Genomic DNA, 19,180 nt, shown 5'->3' on the forward strand with positions numbered 1-19,180 from the left:
CTTACGGGGATTCTGGTGCCAAGGTGAAATCTCTGAGTGTGGCATTTTGTTTGGGGTGCACTAGGGATCCACACCTCTGAGGCAGAAGGGAGAAGCAGGTTGGGGTAGAGGAAAATAATGGGCTAAGGGCAGGAGAGTAGACTGTGACCATAGGCTTCCATCTCTGAAGCTAGAGAGCCTGACCTTTCTAAGTTTCTACTGATCAGTCCTTGATTTCAGTTACACTTTTGCCTACTGAGAATTATTTATACAGTCAACCTTTTCAAGTACAACTTGACCACACAAAAGTGAGCCACCGTTCTGACTGCCCACAGACTCTCACAGTTAAATACCTGTCAAGCACAGAGTGTTCTGTTGTTAGGTACAGATCCCTCAATATCCATGACAGAAGACACATAATTCCTGCTGTTTTATGTAGAAAATAATTAGCGGCCTTTATCCCCATATCCCTGCTGGGGGTAACAGTAAGCTTGGTGAATAAAATTTGAGATGGTAATATAGTCTCTCTAAGTGCTTGGGGATATCCTCACCTGTGCAAATATATCTATTTGTTATTTCACTGCCCTGCACATCTGGTTATGAAATCTCGTAAGATAGATGAAAAGCTAGGGCTTGGCATAGAAGACTAGCATGTGAAATAAAGGGGCTTTTTCTACCTCTTGCCCCCCTCTTCTCATGGGGGTAAATATTCCTGGGTACTTCCTCAGTGTCAATACCTCCCCTTGTGCTCGCATAGACACTGTCCATGTGAAAACGGAATCATCCATGGATGACAGAGACATCTTGTTTTACTCACCAAGACTTTTGCCAATGTTAAAACTTGAATTTACTTCTATATAATATATGCGTGCTGTACCTAGTGTTATTAAAGAGATTAAAAAACATGCATTTGGAGATGTAGGATTTTTTTCACATCTGTTCATATTGGTGCATTAAAATAATATATTTAAATATATATTGAATATTTTGTAATTGCCTGTCTCTTTTAGTATTTAGAATGCTTCCATTAACATAATCATACCTTAACCCTTGTTTTTTTTAAAACATATGCACATGTATGTGTGCTGTTTTCCCCAAACCTTCTAGATGCTTCTTTCTGCCTGATTGTAGTTGATTGGTTTTCATTTAAGCTTTTGCCTACCTGAAAGTTCATGGAGAAATAGATCTTTCCAAGAGCTGTTTTGTAAAGATAGTGACTGTGAGACATGTCAGTCCAGCTAAATGAATGTCGACATGCTGATTCTTACCCGCAGGTCCCCTTGGTTATTTTTAAGCGAGAGAAGGAAGTGGCACGGAAGTTGGAGTTTGATGGGCTTTACATTACGGAGCAGCCGTCGGAAGATGATATCAAAGGCCAGTGGGACAGACTCGTGATCAACACACAGTGAGTGAGGGATTATGGGAAGCATTTCTGGGCTCAGGAAATACTCTGCTAGAGTTTCTGAAGGTTTGTTAAAAGTTCAGCCCAAAGTAAGTAACACTTACATATTCAGCTAAGAAAATCAAAAGACTAAGACCTCTGAGAAGCCTAATGGATGCTTCAGTTTCTGCCCTCTGGTCTGAATCTCTTAAGCAAACGGTGCTTGGAGGCCATTTCCACAGGGCTGATGGGACTACACCCCCATTACCCAGTGTTCAAGGGGGCGTGGCACTAGGCTCATGACCCACAATCTCATCCAAATGCAGAGGAAGCAGAAATTGTTCATTAAGGAAAGGGGTGTAGCATTGAAGGCAAGCACTGAATTTGCACTGCTAATGTGCCTGAACTTCGGAGGATACCACCAGTCATGCTCACAGAAACCTAGCGTATGTTACAATGTGATGTCACTCACACTTAAATCCATCCCAACTTATAACTTCTACAGAAACAGTTATTGACAGTATATTTTTGAGTGTTTATTCTCCACAAGAATCATATATGCTGAGTTTGTTTGTTCTTTTTTACTTTATTATTGCATTGAGAATTGAACTCAAGGCCCCGTCCATGCTCTGTAAATATTCTGCTGCTGCTGTGTCCCCAGCCCTGGAATTGCTGATTCTTAAAAGTTACCATTTCTAGTAGGCTCTGAGTTTTCCAGTGAGAGATAATGCTCTAGCTTCATAGCAACAGAGTGACAGGTTTCCAGTCTACTAGTTTGTTCTTTTTTGGAGTGGGGGGACTTGAACCCAGGGCCTTGAGCATGTTAGATAAGCACTCTGAATGTCAGCCACCACCCAAGACATAGTTTCTAAACATTCTAATTTTAAAAATAACTGACAAGTATAGATAGATAGATAGATAGATAGATAGATAGATAGATAGATAGGGAGAGAGAGAAAGCACTCATAAATAAATAAATACAATATTACAACTTGTAAATATGATTATATTAACATATCAGCACATATCCTTTTAATGTGATCAACCTCTTTGTACATTTATATGCTATTATAAAATGATATTTAGTACACTTATAATATAGAAAAATTATGAACAGAGTGATTCGTTGTACTACTAAGTAGACTGCAGGATATCTGCATGCATATTGGTTTCAGTATTTTGTTTATTTCAAATTATATGTTATTTAATGTTTAAAAAAGTAATGCTATTCTTACCTCTCTGCTTTTGTATCTTTTGAATCTTTTAGGTCATTTCCCAATAACTACTGGGATAAATTTGTGAAAAGAAAGGTAATATTTCTAAGAGGGAATAAATTCCCAGTGTTTCTTTTTTTTTTTAAAGGCTGTTTCAGGCTTCACTGTGAAGTGTTTTGGATGGAGAGTGGATTGTGAGGTGTGTTCCAATTACTCGCTGTTATTTCCAGGAAGTGAAAGAATCCAATAGAGTTTTTCAAAAGAGCATCTGAGAAATCCATACTCTTTGCCCCCACATCAACAGACCTTGCTTCCCTTACCTGTCCTACTTAGGGAACAGTGACAAGAATCAATAAGAATTTGATACCATCTGAGTTGCCCATGTTGGCTGCAGGTTGTAGGCTTTTTGTTTGTTTGTTTTGTTTTCTGTCTTATAACTTTAAAGACCTTAAAAAAAAAATCTGATTCTAATTGTCCTGGATGGTGGTGGAGAGAACAAAGAGAACAGTCTCCTTGCTTCAGCTACAACCCTGGCTGCTGCTGAGCTCGGCTGTTGAGCGGCTCTGCTCAGAGGCTGGGGTTATCCCTGCCCACCCTACCACACAGGGTCTGTATGTGGCTCTGCATATTTTAGTTGAAATATGGTATGTAAAAGTGTTTGTGTGCTGAAAGCTGCTGTGCAGGAATCACTTGTTTGTATTTCTTGCTTCTTCTCTCTCTCTCTCTCTCTTTTTTTTTTTAACTGGAGTTTTGAGAGAAGGTCTCAAACTAGCCCAAACTAGCCTGGAACTCACCAGGCAGCCCAAGCTGGCTTCAAACTCACTGTAGCCTTCCCTCAGCTTCCTGAGATGGCTGGGATTGCAGACATATTCCCCACCCCCACCCCAGATCCCCCGCCAGCCTGCTCCAGGCTCCTTGCTGATTCTTTGAGCTGCACAGCTCACACATTGTCTCACAGTGAATGCCATCTTGATGTGTACTGGCACAGGTGTGCCTGTCCTGGGAAGAGGCCTTTTATGTCTTTATCAATTCAATACTGCTTCAAACTTGGTTGTCAAGGAGACAGTCTTTCTTACCACCTGATGCAGAGATGGTGCATACACCAAGAGCTTGAATGTATCTGAAGTGTAATTAAGAACAGTGTGTGTGTGTGTGTGTGTCTATACTTTGTGGTAGAAAGAATCTGTGATTGATGATTGTTGATATACCCTTGTTGCACATTTTTGTAACCTTGTGAAACTTTGAGTTTATTACACTAACGCATAAATGCATATCTAAATTAGACCAGAGTTTTCAACTATTTTAAAACAATTTTAAATGGACAATTTGAATATCTTCTATCTATGACGTTTTTAGTGATATGAAAAGGGAGTTTCTAAAATATAAAACTACAAGTGTTTCCAGAAAAAAAAAAAAAAACTTTACTATTATGTTCAATAAACAAGGTCAGAACTAGGACGATGACACAGTTTAAGTGCTTGCTGTGTGACATGAAGACCTGAGTTTGTACCCCCCAGCACACACATAAGCTGATCCAGTTCATGCTTGTCATCCAAGCAGCAGGCAGGCATAGACCAGAGCATCAGGAGGACTCACTGGCCCTTTAGCCTTGCAGGAATAGTGAGCTCCAGGTTCAGTGAGAAATCAAGCTGGAGAGGGAATAAAGAAACCATCTGACACTGGTCTCTGGCCTTCATGTACACTCACAGATGTGCACACATACACATGCACGCATGCACACACAAAATAAAATAGGGAAGGAGAGAGAGGAAGACAGAGCAACTCATTCCTGGCTCCTCCACTGCAGTACCTGCTATGTCCTCTAGGGGGAAGAGTGAGCCCATGCCCTGTAGATACTGGCCAGCACAGGCCATCTTCAGCCCTGAGAAAAAATACAGAGCAGATTGGCTTAGTTAGCCTGAAAGGTCTGTGCCCTTAGTCATTTTAATCTCCACTTGTCTTTAATGCTTTCTTTGATTTAACATGTTTTGTGCATGTGGAAAGAGCTGTCATTCCCTCTGTCTTCTCTTGGCTTTCCTTCTCCCTGTGTCCTCTTGCCTTCACACTTGGTCTCCTGGGCACACCATCCTTTGCTTGCTTTCCTCCTGCTATTAGTGATCTATTCTGTTTTTCTTTCCTCAATTTACCCATTTCTTCCATCTTGACTATTCCTTAGTACCGTTACACGTGAGTACTTGAACTTGGGGCTGGTAGAAGCACATCACAGAGCTGGACACGCTAAGATTTATGCTGAGCTGCAAGCCATGTCCAAGTAGCAAGCTTTCGTGTGTGTGTGTGTGTGTGTGTGTGTGTTTGTGTGCTTGTGTGTTTGGGTACACAGGTGAGTGTGAGGATATGTGGACATATGTGTGGATGGGTATAGAAGCCAAGGTCAGCTTTTTGGCTATAGTTTCTCAGGAACAGTCCATCCTATTTTGAGACATGGTCTTTCTCTAGGTCCTGAGACTCATCACTTAGGCTCAGCTCTCTAGCCAGTGAGTCTCATGGATCCCTTTGCCTCTGCATGCCCAGGGCTGGGTTTATAAGCACACTCTACTACAGTCAGCTTTGTACATGGCTCTTCGTCAATTGAGCTATCTCCAGTTTCTTAATCTGTACAATGGGATGAAAATATTAATGCACAACTGGTACATCATGACAGACACCTGAGATAAGCACAAAACTTAGAGACCACGACAATCACAAGAACTCTGACAAAATTCTTGGTAAAAGAATGATGGTCACCTTCTTCCCACCTCCCCTAGCCTCTTTTTCTTGTACCTCACAGCAGTCTTTCCTGTGACTCCCTTACTAAAAGGGGCATCTCATTTCTCAGAGATGAGTTATTCAAAGTGCTATAGATTTATTTAGAACTTCAACAGCATGATCCCAGAAGATGAACTGTAAACCAGAAGGCTAATTTTTCTGTAAAATCAAGCAGTTATATAGCAAGAAAATCTACTCTTGTGTAATTGAATAGGTGGTGCTACTTAATAGTTAAGGCCAATGACGTACTTCTTCCTTGACCACAGGTAATGGATAAGTATGGAGAGTTTTATGGGAGAGACAGAATCAGTGAGTTACTGGGCATGGATAAGGCTGCACTGGATTTCAGCGATGCAAGAGAGAAGAAGAAGCCCAAGAAAGACAGTTCCCTGTCTGCTGTGTGAGTAACACTTCTGCCCTACATGGGATGGGGTCAAGGGACACATTTTGAACTGGCTAGCTCACATTTTGCCTTTCCTTCCTTAGGAAAACAGCAACTTCCAAAAAAAAGTTGTCATGTATACTTCTGGGTTTTCTTAGGGTTTATATTGCAGTGATGAAACACCATGACTAAAAAGCAAGTTGGAAAGGAAAGGGTTATTTGGCTTACGCTTCTGCATCATAGCCCATCATCAAAGGAAGTCAGGAGAGGAACCCAACCAGCATAGGAACCTGAAAGCAGGAGGCAGAAGCTGACGTAGAGGCTATGGAGGAGTGCTGCTTATTGGCTTGCTCCTCATGACTTACTCAGCCTGCTTTCTTATGGAACTCAGGACCCAGGGATAGTACCACCAACCATGCACTGGGCTCTGCTATGTCTATCACTAATAAAGAAAATGCCCCACAGCCAGATCTTATGGAGGCATTTTCTCATTTGAGGTTGCCTCCTTTCAGATGACTCTAACTTGGGTCAAGTTGACATAGAACTAGCCAGGACTTGTTTGACACTTTAGGATGGAGGGATAGTTTTCTAACTTATTGTTGTTATTATTGTTGTTGCTGCTGCTTTCTCTTTGAGACAAAGTTGTGCCATGTAGCCCCGGCTGACCTGAAATTCATTATATAACAGCTCAGGAAGGCCTAGAACTGACTGATAGCCTCCTGGGCCTCCATCTCACCATCTGCCTGCTCTAGCTTCTGGAGTGCTGTGATTTCAGGTCTGAACCACCAGGTGTGGCTCCTATCAGCATTCAGAGATTCCTTCCTTGTTGTTTACATGCAGTGAGAGAAGAGCAGCAAGAAAATCCACTATTCCTAATTTAAATCACCATTTCTAATCTCAGGTCCTCCTTAAAGTCAAACACAAACAAAGGCACAATATAGAACAAAGTTTTTGCAGAAATCCTTTTTTGGAGAGAAGTTACGTTCCATGCTTTGGAAACAGAAATTTTGTAATCCTTTTATCAAAAAGTACGCAAAGTTTCTATCTTTGTGATACATACACACACACACACACACACACAGAGAGAGAGAGAGAGAGAGAGAGAGAGAGAGAGAGAGAGAGAGCATATCAGTGTGCCAGAACACCATGTTACCCTCCTCATTTGAGATTTTAAAAGGTACTCTTGTGAAATAATGCTGTTAACTAAGATGAACGAGTTGGATCGAGGTCCCTTGAGACTGAGGCAGTTTCTCCCAGCCCTCTCTCAGGCACCTATGCCCACGATATGGAGGGCCAGTGTATCCATGTGCTCCTGCCTGCTTAGCAGATGTGACCTGCTAGATTTCTACAAGCGAGTCCAGCACACTTGCTCCACTTAGGTGACATTTTACTGCCTGGGAACTTCCTTGTTTTTGAGAAGCGCTGTGGTCACTTTCTCTTGGGAAGTCAGCTTTTCTTGGTTTTTTGTTTTTGCTTGTTTGTACTGCAGCAACAGGTATTAAACCCAGGGCCTCATGTTTAACTTGTGAGGTAAGTGCTGCCCCACTGACCTATATCCCCAGCCCAGCATGGCTGATCTGTGTATTTGTTTAAATTTGGAGATGGCCTAGTGAGATAGCTTGGCAGATAAAGAAAGATATTTTCTGCCAAGCCTTAAGACCTGAGTTCCATTCCCAAATTCCACAATGAGAGGAGATAATCTCCTACACAAGTTGTTTTCTGACGCACACAGACATACTGTGGTATATACACTTACACATATATACCTATACACACATAAGTATAACAAATTTTTAATTGGCAAAAATATTTCATTGTTTTATATAATAAATATTTTCAAGACTGACTACTAGCTAGCAAAGGGCCAGAAAAGTCTATGTTATTATCACTGTTAAATATGGATAATGAAATCTTAATGAAGACCCAGTACGGAATATATAAGACCGGAAAAAAGATTTCCATGTCCTGTGTCTTGACTAAAACATTTAGAAGGTGGAGACTTAAAAGCTTAGTAGGATTCTGTGTGCATGCCACCTTGATGTGTCCACCCAGGTTCAAAATCATAGTGGTTATTCACTCACCAATAAACGTTTTATCATCACAAGACCCATTTGTAAACGGTTCATCAATATTTACAGCATTTATCCATCCATGCAACTTGGTAAGTGCATATTGAATTAAGTGGTTCACCTCCTCCCTGTGGTAAGAAAGGCTGAGTGCTTCCACATTTGTGGGGTTTTTGGGGGCTGGGTAGAGCAGACAAGCTTATATCTCAGAATCTTCAAGCAACCTCTCATCCACTCACTGCCCACCCATCCCCCCTTCTCTAATTTATAGGGCTTTCTTGACTCAAGGCCTGTTTCTAGGGGAGCCTGAGCCTTGATTAGCTGCCCTAGTCAGCCAGGCCACCCTTGAGGTGGGGTCTACTCCACCCAGTATGTATACTACCTGTTTATAGACAAGTTCTGAGCACTTACAAAAGGACAGTGGCAGTGAGGATGCCACTCAAGTGTATGGTTAATGGGAAATAACCGTAAAAGAAAAACTTCAAGCAAGCATCTACAATGTAAAATTCAGACGTCCTGAATTTTGAAACCATCCTTTTGCTTTAGATCATTTTCTATGGAAAGTCACGTGACTCTTCTCTTTTCTGACTACTTGCTTAATTAGGGAAAATTAATGTCAAAGCCTACTGCAAATATTGATGGGCTGCTTATGGAAGGGTCTTGTGTTAATGAAATTAATTACAGCACAAAGGCAAAGTTTTGCCTGCAGAAGGAAAACAGGACAGGCTGGCCTGTCAGTGCTCAGCCTCAGCACGGGTAAGCTGAAAGCAAGGTTAGCTGAGTCTAAGTGTTTAAGAGGAGTGTGGGCAGAGGGGCAACATTCTGCCTAAGTAAAAGAAAGACACAAGAGGCCAAGAGATCCTGCACTAGGGGAAGGGAAGCGTCATCCTTCCAGGAAAACAAAAACAGAAATAAAAGAGCAACAAGAACAGACTCTCACCTCATCTGCTTTACTTAGCAAACTGCTCAGATTTCAGACTGGCCTACTTAAAGGCAATAATTTAAAATAAGTAATCAGACCGAATCATCTAGAGAGGCCCCTTTAAGAACTGCCCGCTATGCTATCACACTATATTGCCTCTGTTCATCTCCTCACCTGCAAGCTATCCTGGAGCTGTGGTGTTACATCTAAGGTTGACAAAGTTATGTCTAACCCTAAATCAGTACCAAGCTCTGGGGAAAACAATGAAGGCTTTTATAATGTGTGCATTTCTAAGACTTCAAAGCTCGTGAGTGTTCGAAGCTAAAGCTTACCAGGGGGATGGCTCCCTAGTAAAAGCACTCTGGGTACAAGCGTGAGGACCAGAGTTCGGATCTCAGGCACCCACCTAGAGCCAGGCATGGGTGAGCACATCTGTAATCCCAGTGTTGGGAGGTGGAGGCAGGGGCTTGCTGGCCTGCTCATCTAGCTTATCTAGTGGTGAGGTTCACTGAAATACCCTGTCTCAGAGTAAGATGGGGAGTAATAGGGGAAGACCAGCTCTATTACTCAGCCCCTGGCCTCTGTTCCAGCAGGCATGAAGAGCACACTCCTGTGCACAGGTGAGCACACAGATATATTATACACATGCAAAAGCATCACACACACATGCACACGCACACACACTTAAACATATGACCACACATTCTTATTCTCTTGTTCTTTGTCCATCTCTTCCCCTCCCCCATCTCCCTCTCTCCTTTCCCCTTCCTCCTCCCCTTTCCCTCCCTCTCCTTCCACTCTATTTCTCTCCCCCCTCCCTCCCTCTCTTCACACATACACAACACATGGCAGAAATGTTTTTTAAAGAGTTGGCAAGACAGTTCAATGGTTAGGAGCACTTGTAGTTCTTGTAGAGGAGAGATCTGTTCCCAGCACTCACGGTGATCCACAACTGCCTGCAGCTTCAGTTCCAGGGAATCGAAGCCTCTTCTGGACTCTGAGCGCTGCAATTTGTGGTACACAGACATACGTGCAGGCAAAATGTCCATGCACATAAAATAAAAGCAAATCTTCCTTAAATTATATCTTTTTTTAAAAAATTATATCTTAAATGTACAGTAAAATGTACTGAATCAACTTTAAAAACACATGTTAATTAACATGTTAAAATAAGGTAAATTTAGGTTATTGTGCAGCAAAAAAGAAAAAAGCTGTTTTTAAATAACAAAGTGGGATGTTAAGATTGCTCAGTGGGTAAGAGCATGCAAATCTAAACACCCAGTTCAGTCCCTAGAACCCAAAGTGGAAGGAGAGAACTTAGGAAGACTGTCCTCTGACTTCCACACATGCACCATTACATGTGTGTGCCTGAACACACACACACACACACACACCCCATATACATACATACACCCCTTATACACACACTACACAGTACACACACACCACACACATCCCATATATACACACTACACACATACACATATACCACACACATATACACATACTAGACACATATACACAGTCCACACACACATATACACATACATATATACATACATACATACATACATACATACTATACACACACCACGAACACATACCATACACACACAGACCACACACACATATACACCATACACATACACCACACACATACACACCACACACACACATATATACACCTCATACACATACCATAAACATACACACACACCATACACACATATCATAAATTCATAAACACATAAAGAAATGATGATAGTTTTAAATTACTAAAGAAGAGATAATGCCATTTTATTTTCTTCCCCATGATTCTTAAAGAGATCACCACAGAGCACTGAGGTCTGTCTCTCCAACAGGTCTCAGCTCTTCTCTTTTACCTGGAAACAGGTAGTCTTCAGAGTACTGATCCCCTGGGCACTGTCCTCCTGAGCGGGTGTCTAGCCTTGCCCGTGACAGGTGCAGGCCCACAGGCTCCACAGTCATACATCTACTAATGTGAATATCCACACTCTCTCCTGTCATTCCAGATTGAACTCTATTGACGTGAAGTACCAGATGTGGAAACTTGGAGTCGTGTTCACAGACAACGTAAGCCTCCTTCACACTCATTGCTCGAGTCTGTGGAGCTTTTGCAGATAGAGGGGGGTTATTTCAGGAAGTTACACAGATAACACAGTTAATAATCATGGTGTCTGAGAGAGACAGACACTTTTACCACCCTATCTTATACATTAATATAAGAAGAACTTGCGAGCTTATATGGATTTCCATTTATATTTGAGTGGGATCATAGACTTCAGAGGTTTGTAGATTTTCAAACACCTAAATAAAAATTAAAAAAAAAGGTAGTTTTACTAGGAAGAGGATGAGTGGGAGGAAGGAGAAGAAAGCTGGTAATGGAGAGGTAGGAGGGGTAGTTGGAGAAACAACAGAAACAAGATATTTCTGGGAATGCCATAATAAAATATATGACTTTATATATGTTTTTAAAACTAATACATCTTAAAAATAGTTGTGCTCACTTTTTCTCCCAAATTGAGTGCATTAAACCATTATGTTCTTTTTCTTGATTTATCTTCATCAAAAGCCTTTAGACAGTAAACATACAGCCTGGGTATATACTTCAGTGTAATTGAATATATTCAACCATTACCAAAAGTTATCTCTGTACCTCACTGTTTAATTTTCACACTGGCTCTTAGAGTGAATGTTTCGTTTTCCTAGTCTTAAAGTCTGTGACAGCAAGCCAACTCTCTTCCCTTCATCTCCACCCTTCTACCCACCCATCCAAGGTACTCCTGATAGCTTCAAAACATAGACTGTTAGTATACTACCACCTTGCAAGTACCTTCTCATCGAATGGTGGGAAACTTCTCAGTGATCAGGAACCACCCAAATCCTGCTTCAGTTGGCCATCTCCTGCTCAGGCAGTAAGCCCGCCCCGACTGGGGCACACTGGAGGCTTTCTCCATGCCATACTCCTTGCATAATCCTCTTATGTCCAATTGAGTCTGGCCTTCATATTTTCATTTCTTTGGAATTTATTGTCATACAGGGAAGTTGGTTGTGAGTTAATTCTGAAGGCAGCCTGGAGAAGTCCCTTTAAACATCATTCAGAGACCTGTTAGGCTGACAGTCCCCTGCAGCTTTATGGCTTCTGTTTGGACAGTCACTTCTCACATGTTGTCAAGGCTTCAGTAGTTTGTTTGGTCTCTGAAAGCAACAAGGGTAATCAGATAAAAGATGGGATTCCCAGGGGCGTTTCTTATCATGCAAAAAGAGTAACTTTTAGTGATAAAACTGTTCAAAGTACCTACAGTAGGCATTGCCCATTCTCCTCTGTCACTCAAGATTAGCAGGGTCCTCCCACATCAACCAACACCACAACCATGACTAGTCCATCAGTCATTTACAACTCCTTCCTCTTGTGTTTCCATGTGTGTCCTTTCCCCTCGGGCTGTGCATCTCCTGCTAGCCAGTGACATGACTCCTCCTTACTGTCCTATGGCAAATGTGTCACTTCTAAACCCTTCCTGTTAAATCCTGTGTCTTTCACAAATATCACTTTTCTCTTCCTAGCTTCAGTCCCCTATTGCTCATGAAATCTTGCATGACCCCAGCCTCCTCCATTTTTTCCCTATAAGATTAGAGTCAGAACAACCATATGTAACTATGAGTGACTGTCGTCCAGACACAGCATCTGCAGGAGAAACTCTGCCCCAATAGACTAACGCAACCATTGGGCTTCTACCCTGCATTTCCACTGCCCCTACCAAATACAGACACTCACAGAGTAAAGATAACAAATAATTTACATTAATTATAATTCAGGACACTGGAGAGATGGCTCAGTAGCAGTTTAGAGTACCTGTAAGAAGATCCAGGTTTAGTTCCCAGCACTCACAGCTGTCTCTAACTCCAGTTCCAGGGTACCCGATTTCTTCTTTTGGCCTCTACAGTCATTGCATTGCATGCGCATACCTATACATAGATATACACACACACACACACAAACACACACACATATGTATATATGTGTATGTACAGATAATTAAAAAGTAATTTCTTTAATTATAATTCAGAAGGCTTCCCCAAACAGCACCAAGTATGTAGTTAAGGTCACAACTGGTATCAGCGACATTAAGGGGTACTTCAGTTGCTCTTGGGATTTACTTTAGTTCATGAAATGTGCAATGCTACCTTAATAAAACTGCTCAGGAAAAATCCTGCAATAGATTCTAACTAATAGGTCTTAGCAACCCCAATGTGTAGATAAATGAAAACCATAGAAGAAGAGAAAAGGATGGAGTCAACATTGGTGGGTTCTTGGGTTGACTGTAGACATGAATTCCTAAACACAGGCAGTCTTATCCCTGAGTGACATTCGATGGCATTTTCTTTCATCATGGATCATCAGGATCTTTTGGATCCTGAAGTCGCAGGTCAGCCTCCATAACCAAGAATTATCTGGTGCAAAATAGCAAGCACCACGCTGGAGCTGAGACCCTGCTGTCAGGATGTAAGATGATCATTTCCAGTATTTGTGAAAGGATGAATTAGGAGAATTTGTGTAAAGAAAAAATTATACTGAGACTTTCATAACAAACTAAATAAAGGTAAAATGTGCAAAGAGTGAACCCAGCTGATTAGGACTGAAGAATTACAGTCTACACAGAAGAGATGAGTGCAGAAGTTTGTATGGAGTGAGATGGCTGTGGCTCTTGCTGGTTTTGTGTACTCTGCTCTCTGACATGCCTTCCCTCTGTTTCCTCCTAACAGTCCTTCCTCTACCTAGCCTGGTATATGACCATGTCTGTTCTTGGACACTATAACAACTTTTTTTTTGCTGCTCACCTCCTTGACATCGCAATGGGCTTCAAGACCCTGAGAACTATCCTGTCCTCAGTTACCCATAATGGCAAACAGGTAAAAGGTCTTATTTCCCTTAGAAAAAAAACTAAAAATAGTGAGATATAAGTCTGAAAAAAATAAATGCAACCCTTAAGTGAGACTATATGGCTTTAAAGATTGTCATGGCTGTATAGTCTAAGTCTTCTTTTATACACTATGATCAATAATTCCAAGGACCCTACATAGCCCAGGTTTAGGGATTGCCTTGATGGTTTAGCTGTATGATCTTGAATAAGTGAATATTTGCCAGTATCAAATTCTTTCTCTGGTAAAGTACAACTAATAACAACACCTTTTCAGATTTTGTGAGGTTGAGAACAAATGCAGCCAGCTGAGGTCCATCTACATTGAACACTACATTGAGGAGGTTGTTCTTGTTTTGCTTAGGAGACAATGCTTACTCCACCTGATACTACAATGTGGCAAAAAACTGTTGCAGAATCCAGATGCATTACTTGTGTTGACAAGAAGAGTGTTGTCATTACATTTAATAAGACATCCTTGTGATCTTTTAAATTGAACTACGTCTAAATGATACTTTACACTTGACAAGGGCATGCTGACATAGGGGACAACTGGTCTGGGTCCAGCTGTCCCACTGACATTCTGATGAAGCTCAGGCACTTGTGCTGGTCCTTTGCTACTGTGACCATGCAGAAGTATGCATTTACTCATCCATCGGCTGCGTCAGGTGTCTAATTGGTGGTAACAATTCTATGCTAATTATCTGGAGCAACTGCCCTTCTAGTCCAGTGCATTCGGTCGTCAGTGCCCCTCCAGCCTGGAATCACAGCTACTCTTACTATCATTAGCACAATGCCTTGTTTTCTAAAGTCCAGCAGGAAGCTCTTACACATGTCAACTGAAGGTCTGAAAATAAAGCTATGATGCTCACGGCAACTCAACGGCACAGTGAGCAAATCCCTGTGTGCTCTGCCATATTGCCAGTCAGTGGATTATGACAGAGCTCCTAGCACAGTTAACTACAGAGGTGGCACAGGGGGTAGGCACTCCTACTGCTCTTGCAGAAGATCCTGGTTCAGTTCTTGGCACCCATGTTGGGTAGTGCACAACTGACTAACTCCAGATCCATGGGATCCCACATTCTTTTCTGGCTACTTCAGGCACTACGCCACCTGGGGTCACATACATACAAGCAGGCACATACTCATCTGCATAAATCAAAACTTGACTTATAACTCAAGAGAGTATATAGATTTTTCTGAACATTAAAGCTGCTTTCTAATACATATCAATTTGATTCTAGTGTAGAACTAAATCAGAATTTATCTTTACTTGGTGTTGTGTGCTTGTTAGTCAATTAAGTGGTCAGACTTAGCATAAAATGCTTTGACAGACTGATAAATTAAATAAAATGTGCAAATAAACTTGTGAGCTAAGAAGGTGAAGAATAATGAGGGTGTGGATCATATTGGCTTATAGTCAGCAAGTCCAGTCAGTAGAGTAGTCCCCTCCCACCCAGCTGTCAGTTACACCTGTCATACACCCTTGTATCACCAGTACATGCTAAATGTCACCTTGCTTTCAGCTCGTGTTAACTGTGGGCTTGTTGGCTGTTGTTGTATACCTGTACACTGTTGTGGCATTCAATTTCTTCCGAAAATTCTACAATAAAAGTGAGGATGGTGACACGCCGGACATGAAGTGTGATGACATGCTGACGGTAAGCTTCTGAACTGGCAGGAATCCACCCCACACCTGCCATGTCACTGTGTATTGCCTCGTCCCCAGCGCAGGAGAGGAGGTACCTGGCATGACGGAAGACTGAGTGGCTCTTCAGAACACAATCATCGTCATATTTCAACAGAGCATAGAGGTCCATTTCTATAGATTGCCCAGCCATGTTTGTTCGGCTTAGTAATTAGTAGACTTGCTGAGAGACATAGTTAGAATTGGGGCAAATTTAAGCCTGTGAGTCACACATTCCAGGGCAGCAAGTGGAATGTTCCAAGGTGTTTGCTCTTTGCTCACCTCACCGACTTTACCTGAAGTTACTCAGATCCAATGTTGTATCTTAACAGAACTGATACGTTTGCTTTTATACTGAGCATCTTGTGTTAGAGGTCCTCTTTTGGTCTTGGACAGTTAATAGATGTTGCAGCTTTCACGTCAATGTGTGTCACTATTGTACAGCTTGCCTGCCTCTCTGATGATAGATGGATGTTTCTGGAATAAAATATCCCATCAAAAGCAATGTAGGGCAGGAAGGGTTTATTCAGCTTAAAGGTCTGGAAGGAGAAAGTCCATCATGACAGAGAGATCATGCAGCAGGCAGAGACGTCATGAAGGCAGGAGCAGGAGGCTGACTGGCCACATTTCATCCATACTCAAGAAACAGAGCAGCAAGCAGAGCTAGACAATATAACTTCACAACCCCTCCCAAGTGACTTATTTCTTCCAGCAAGGCTCTGCCTACAAGGCTCCATAACCTCCTAACCTCCGCAACTGTGCCACCCACTGGAGACTGGGTGTTCAGACAAATGAGTCTATGGGGGAGCACTTCATGTGCAAATCACAAACATTACTCTCCTTGAGCACTTAGGTTTTTTTGGGGGGGGGGGAAATTAAGCTTTCTGGGGAGAGCAAGCTCTTCTGTGAGCCCTTCACATGTTGGAATACCTACATGTGTGGGCTTGCGTGGGGGTGTCAAGGGGGCTGATGAGTCTGAAATTTCTGTAGAAAAAGAAATGTCCTAGAAGAGTGACATGAACAGGATACTGATAATTTGGTGAATAATAAATTAGGTATTTTTGCACCTCCTTGGGAATAGAATAGAGTACCTTGAAGTATATATAAATACTCAAAGAAATTAAACTATGACAATGTTGCTTTTTACAACCATAAAATAAAAAAAAAAAAAAACCAAAACCAGTAAGTCTTATTGACCATGTATAAGCCTCTGAGAGGAAAGTGGTAAAAATGAATGCCAATCTTTCTCTTCAAGTCAGTAACAATTAAGATGGGGTTGAGTCCTTAAAATAATAAATTTTAATGGCAAACAGGACTTTCTGAGTATTATATAAAACACAGAGACTTGTGAATGTCAAAAATTATTATTTTTGAGAATAGCACAGATTGAATCAAGTTTTAAAGACAAATGATAAGTTGACCAAAATGCATTCAATATAGTAAGGAAGGGAGGTTTTCCTGATTATTCTCATCATACATACCCTTAACAAGACATCAGCCAGGGCCTGCAATACACTCAGTTGGGAAGGCGTCTGCCTCCAAGCCAATCTGAGTTCAGTCACCCGGGCCTGCATGGTGGGAGGAGAGATGCCTGACAGGTGTCCTCTGGTCTCCAGTCCATGCCATGGCACCCCACCCTCCCCACACAATAAACAAATAAAAAGTAATGTAAGTAATTTTAAAACATTATAAAAAATAAGACAATAGACAAAGGGTCAATTATGTGGCTAGACAATGCATAGTAACATTAATTCATTCCTCTCTCAGGTCTACAATAGATGCCTAACTATTACTGTGAAGAAAGGCATTTAGGCCAGAATAGCATAAAACCAAATTTGATTGTTAAAAGATATTAATCCTTGCAATAACTTCAGTGGATTGATGAGAAATTAACTCACTCTTCTTACTGGGAATTGGAATTTCTACAACTTTAAAGAGACTATGCACATGTATCAAAGTCTGTTTGTTATGTTAGTTGCTCATATCATGTGGCCCTAGGGAAACTGTTCAACTGTAGTCTCAGCCCCTGAGATGACTCAGTTTTCACTCAATATCCATATGCATTTCTACTTAATTATTTCCTTAATTTTTCTTAGGAATACCACAGCTTTGCCTGGCTGGGTTTGCCTAGCAGTATGGGATGTGAATACAGAAGGCAGAGAAATTCACCTCCATTTTACTTTTGCCTTGCCATTGCCAAAGTGCCTGAGAGCAACTTTAAGGCATGAATTGTGTGTCATGGCTCTTGGTTTACAGTTAAGACAGTGGTGGTTAGACAGTGATGGTGGTGGTGAATTCAGTGAGGGTGAATGCATGGCAGAGCAGAACAGTCTGCATCTCGGTGGCCAGGAAGCAGAGCTGTAGGTTCTGAAGGGCGAGATCACTTGGAGGACATGTTACCAGGACCGATTCCTCCATTAAGATCCCAACTCTTCCTCCCTCTATGTCTCAGTGCTGTTTAGATCCATCTCCGGATTCATGCATTCCTCCCATGACCTACTTGTCTCTGAAAGCATCCTCGTGCACTCTTCCCAAACTCTTAGGTGCTTCTTTATCAAGTCAGGTTGACAAGCATACTTAACATCACAGTCTCATTTTTAGGATAAGTAAGTAGGCTTTTGACTTAACTAGAGTCTGGAAATCATCAGTTTGAGGGACTTCTGAGAGCCATGAGAAAGACCACTGGTGGCTATGTATGGTGTTGGCATTCTTCTCTGAATATCATCATGAGGTTTGTATCTTGTCTGTCTGGGATGAGCTTTGATGTTCTGTGAGGAAGGGTATCTGGTGTCTCCTTTCAGGAAGAGAAAACTGAATCTTTGCTGCTCAGGTTAGTCTCTGTGGGTGGAGAGCAGTTATCAGCAGGAGCTTCAACCTTGGGCTTCTGTCACTTCCAGCAGGTGGCACTGCAGCCAAAGTTTTACAAACTGCGACTCACCCAGGGATGTCTCTCTTCTCAGATCATGATGGTTCATTCTAAGAATATAATTAAACTAGCTGCATCCTCATAGGGTTTGAACTACATCTTCAAGAATGTAGGAGGAGAGGGTGCAAGCAAAAAAAAAAAAGTTTATAGCTGGGGGCAAAATGGTGGTAGCTGAGGAACCTGGGTGCACAGGCAAGTTCCAGGAAGCTCTGCAGGACCAGAGGACCCTCAGCCCTCACCCCGTTCAGATAATGAGGATAGGAGGCAGTTTGGAGAAGTTAGCTGCTCACGCACTTGTTGGTGATCACCTCAGTTAATTAGTAGTTCTCAGGCATCTAACCTGACCTTTCCATCAAGGTCTCTAGCTCCTGCTTCCTGGTTCCCTGGTACCACCTCTCCCTCTTCCTCTGAGCATCCTTGTACCTCCTCCCTCCACCCCTACCTCTGTCCCCTGATCTTTCTCCAGTTTTTCTTTTCATCTTTTCTCAGACTCCCTGAAAGAAGTGTAGTTTTCTGTCCCCAAACCTGCTTCTTCCACTTCAGCCCTAACTAGGCTCAGTCTGTGATAAGAAAATGTGGAGAAAGGGGGTTCTGATTTTCAGAAAAAGTCATTTGACTGCCAAATCCCAGACACCAGTGGATATTCACACACCTCACCAGTGTGGCCAGTGTGAGCTCTGTTTGGAAGGTTGAGGTTGGAAAGCCCCTTTGACCTCCCAAAGATACCCTGTCACAGTAACATTAACCAGCCAGGCCACCAGAGGCCACCACTGTTCCTTGGCATGGCCTCAGGTCCATGTATGAAGACTCACACTCAGAGCAGAGCCTAGCCACTTTCTCCTTGGTAAAAATAAACGATGTGTGTAGTATAACGAATTTAGACAGAAAACAGAAGTATACAATAAAAACAAATTATC

The 19,180-nt window shown here is 41.9% G+C and overlaps 1 protein-coding gene across 1 annotated transcript in view; it reads left to right on the forward strand.

Moving 5' to 3' along the window:
* Nucleotides 1–19,180, forward strand: part of Ryr2 (ryanodine receptor 2) — a 566,557-nt gene that overhangs the window by 533,709 nt on the left and 13,668 nt on the right. The window contains exons 96-101 of the mRNA XM_076939363.1: nt 1,254–1,384; nt 2,628–2,670; nt 5,607–5,740; nt 10,744–10,804; nt 13,496–13,642; nt 15,177–15,311. Of these exons, the coding sequence (XP_076795478.1) occupies nt 1,254–1,384; nt 2,628–2,670; nt 5,607–5,740; nt 10,744–10,804; nt 13,496–13,642; nt 15,177–15,311 (651 nt within the window). The remainder of the gene's footprint in view (nt 1–1,253; nt 1,385–2,627; nt 2,671–5,606; nt 5,741–10,743; nt 10,805–13,495; nt 13,643–15,176; nt 15,312–19,180) is intronic.

Source organism: Arvicanthis niloticus, chromosome 8 (assembly GCF_011762505.2).
Source record: "Arvicanthis niloticus isolate mArvNil1 chromosome 8, mArvNil1.pat.X, whole genome shotgun sequence".
Lineage (NCBI taxonomy): Eukaryota > Metazoa > Chordata > Mammalia > Rodentia > Muridae > Arvicanthis > Arvicanthis niloticus.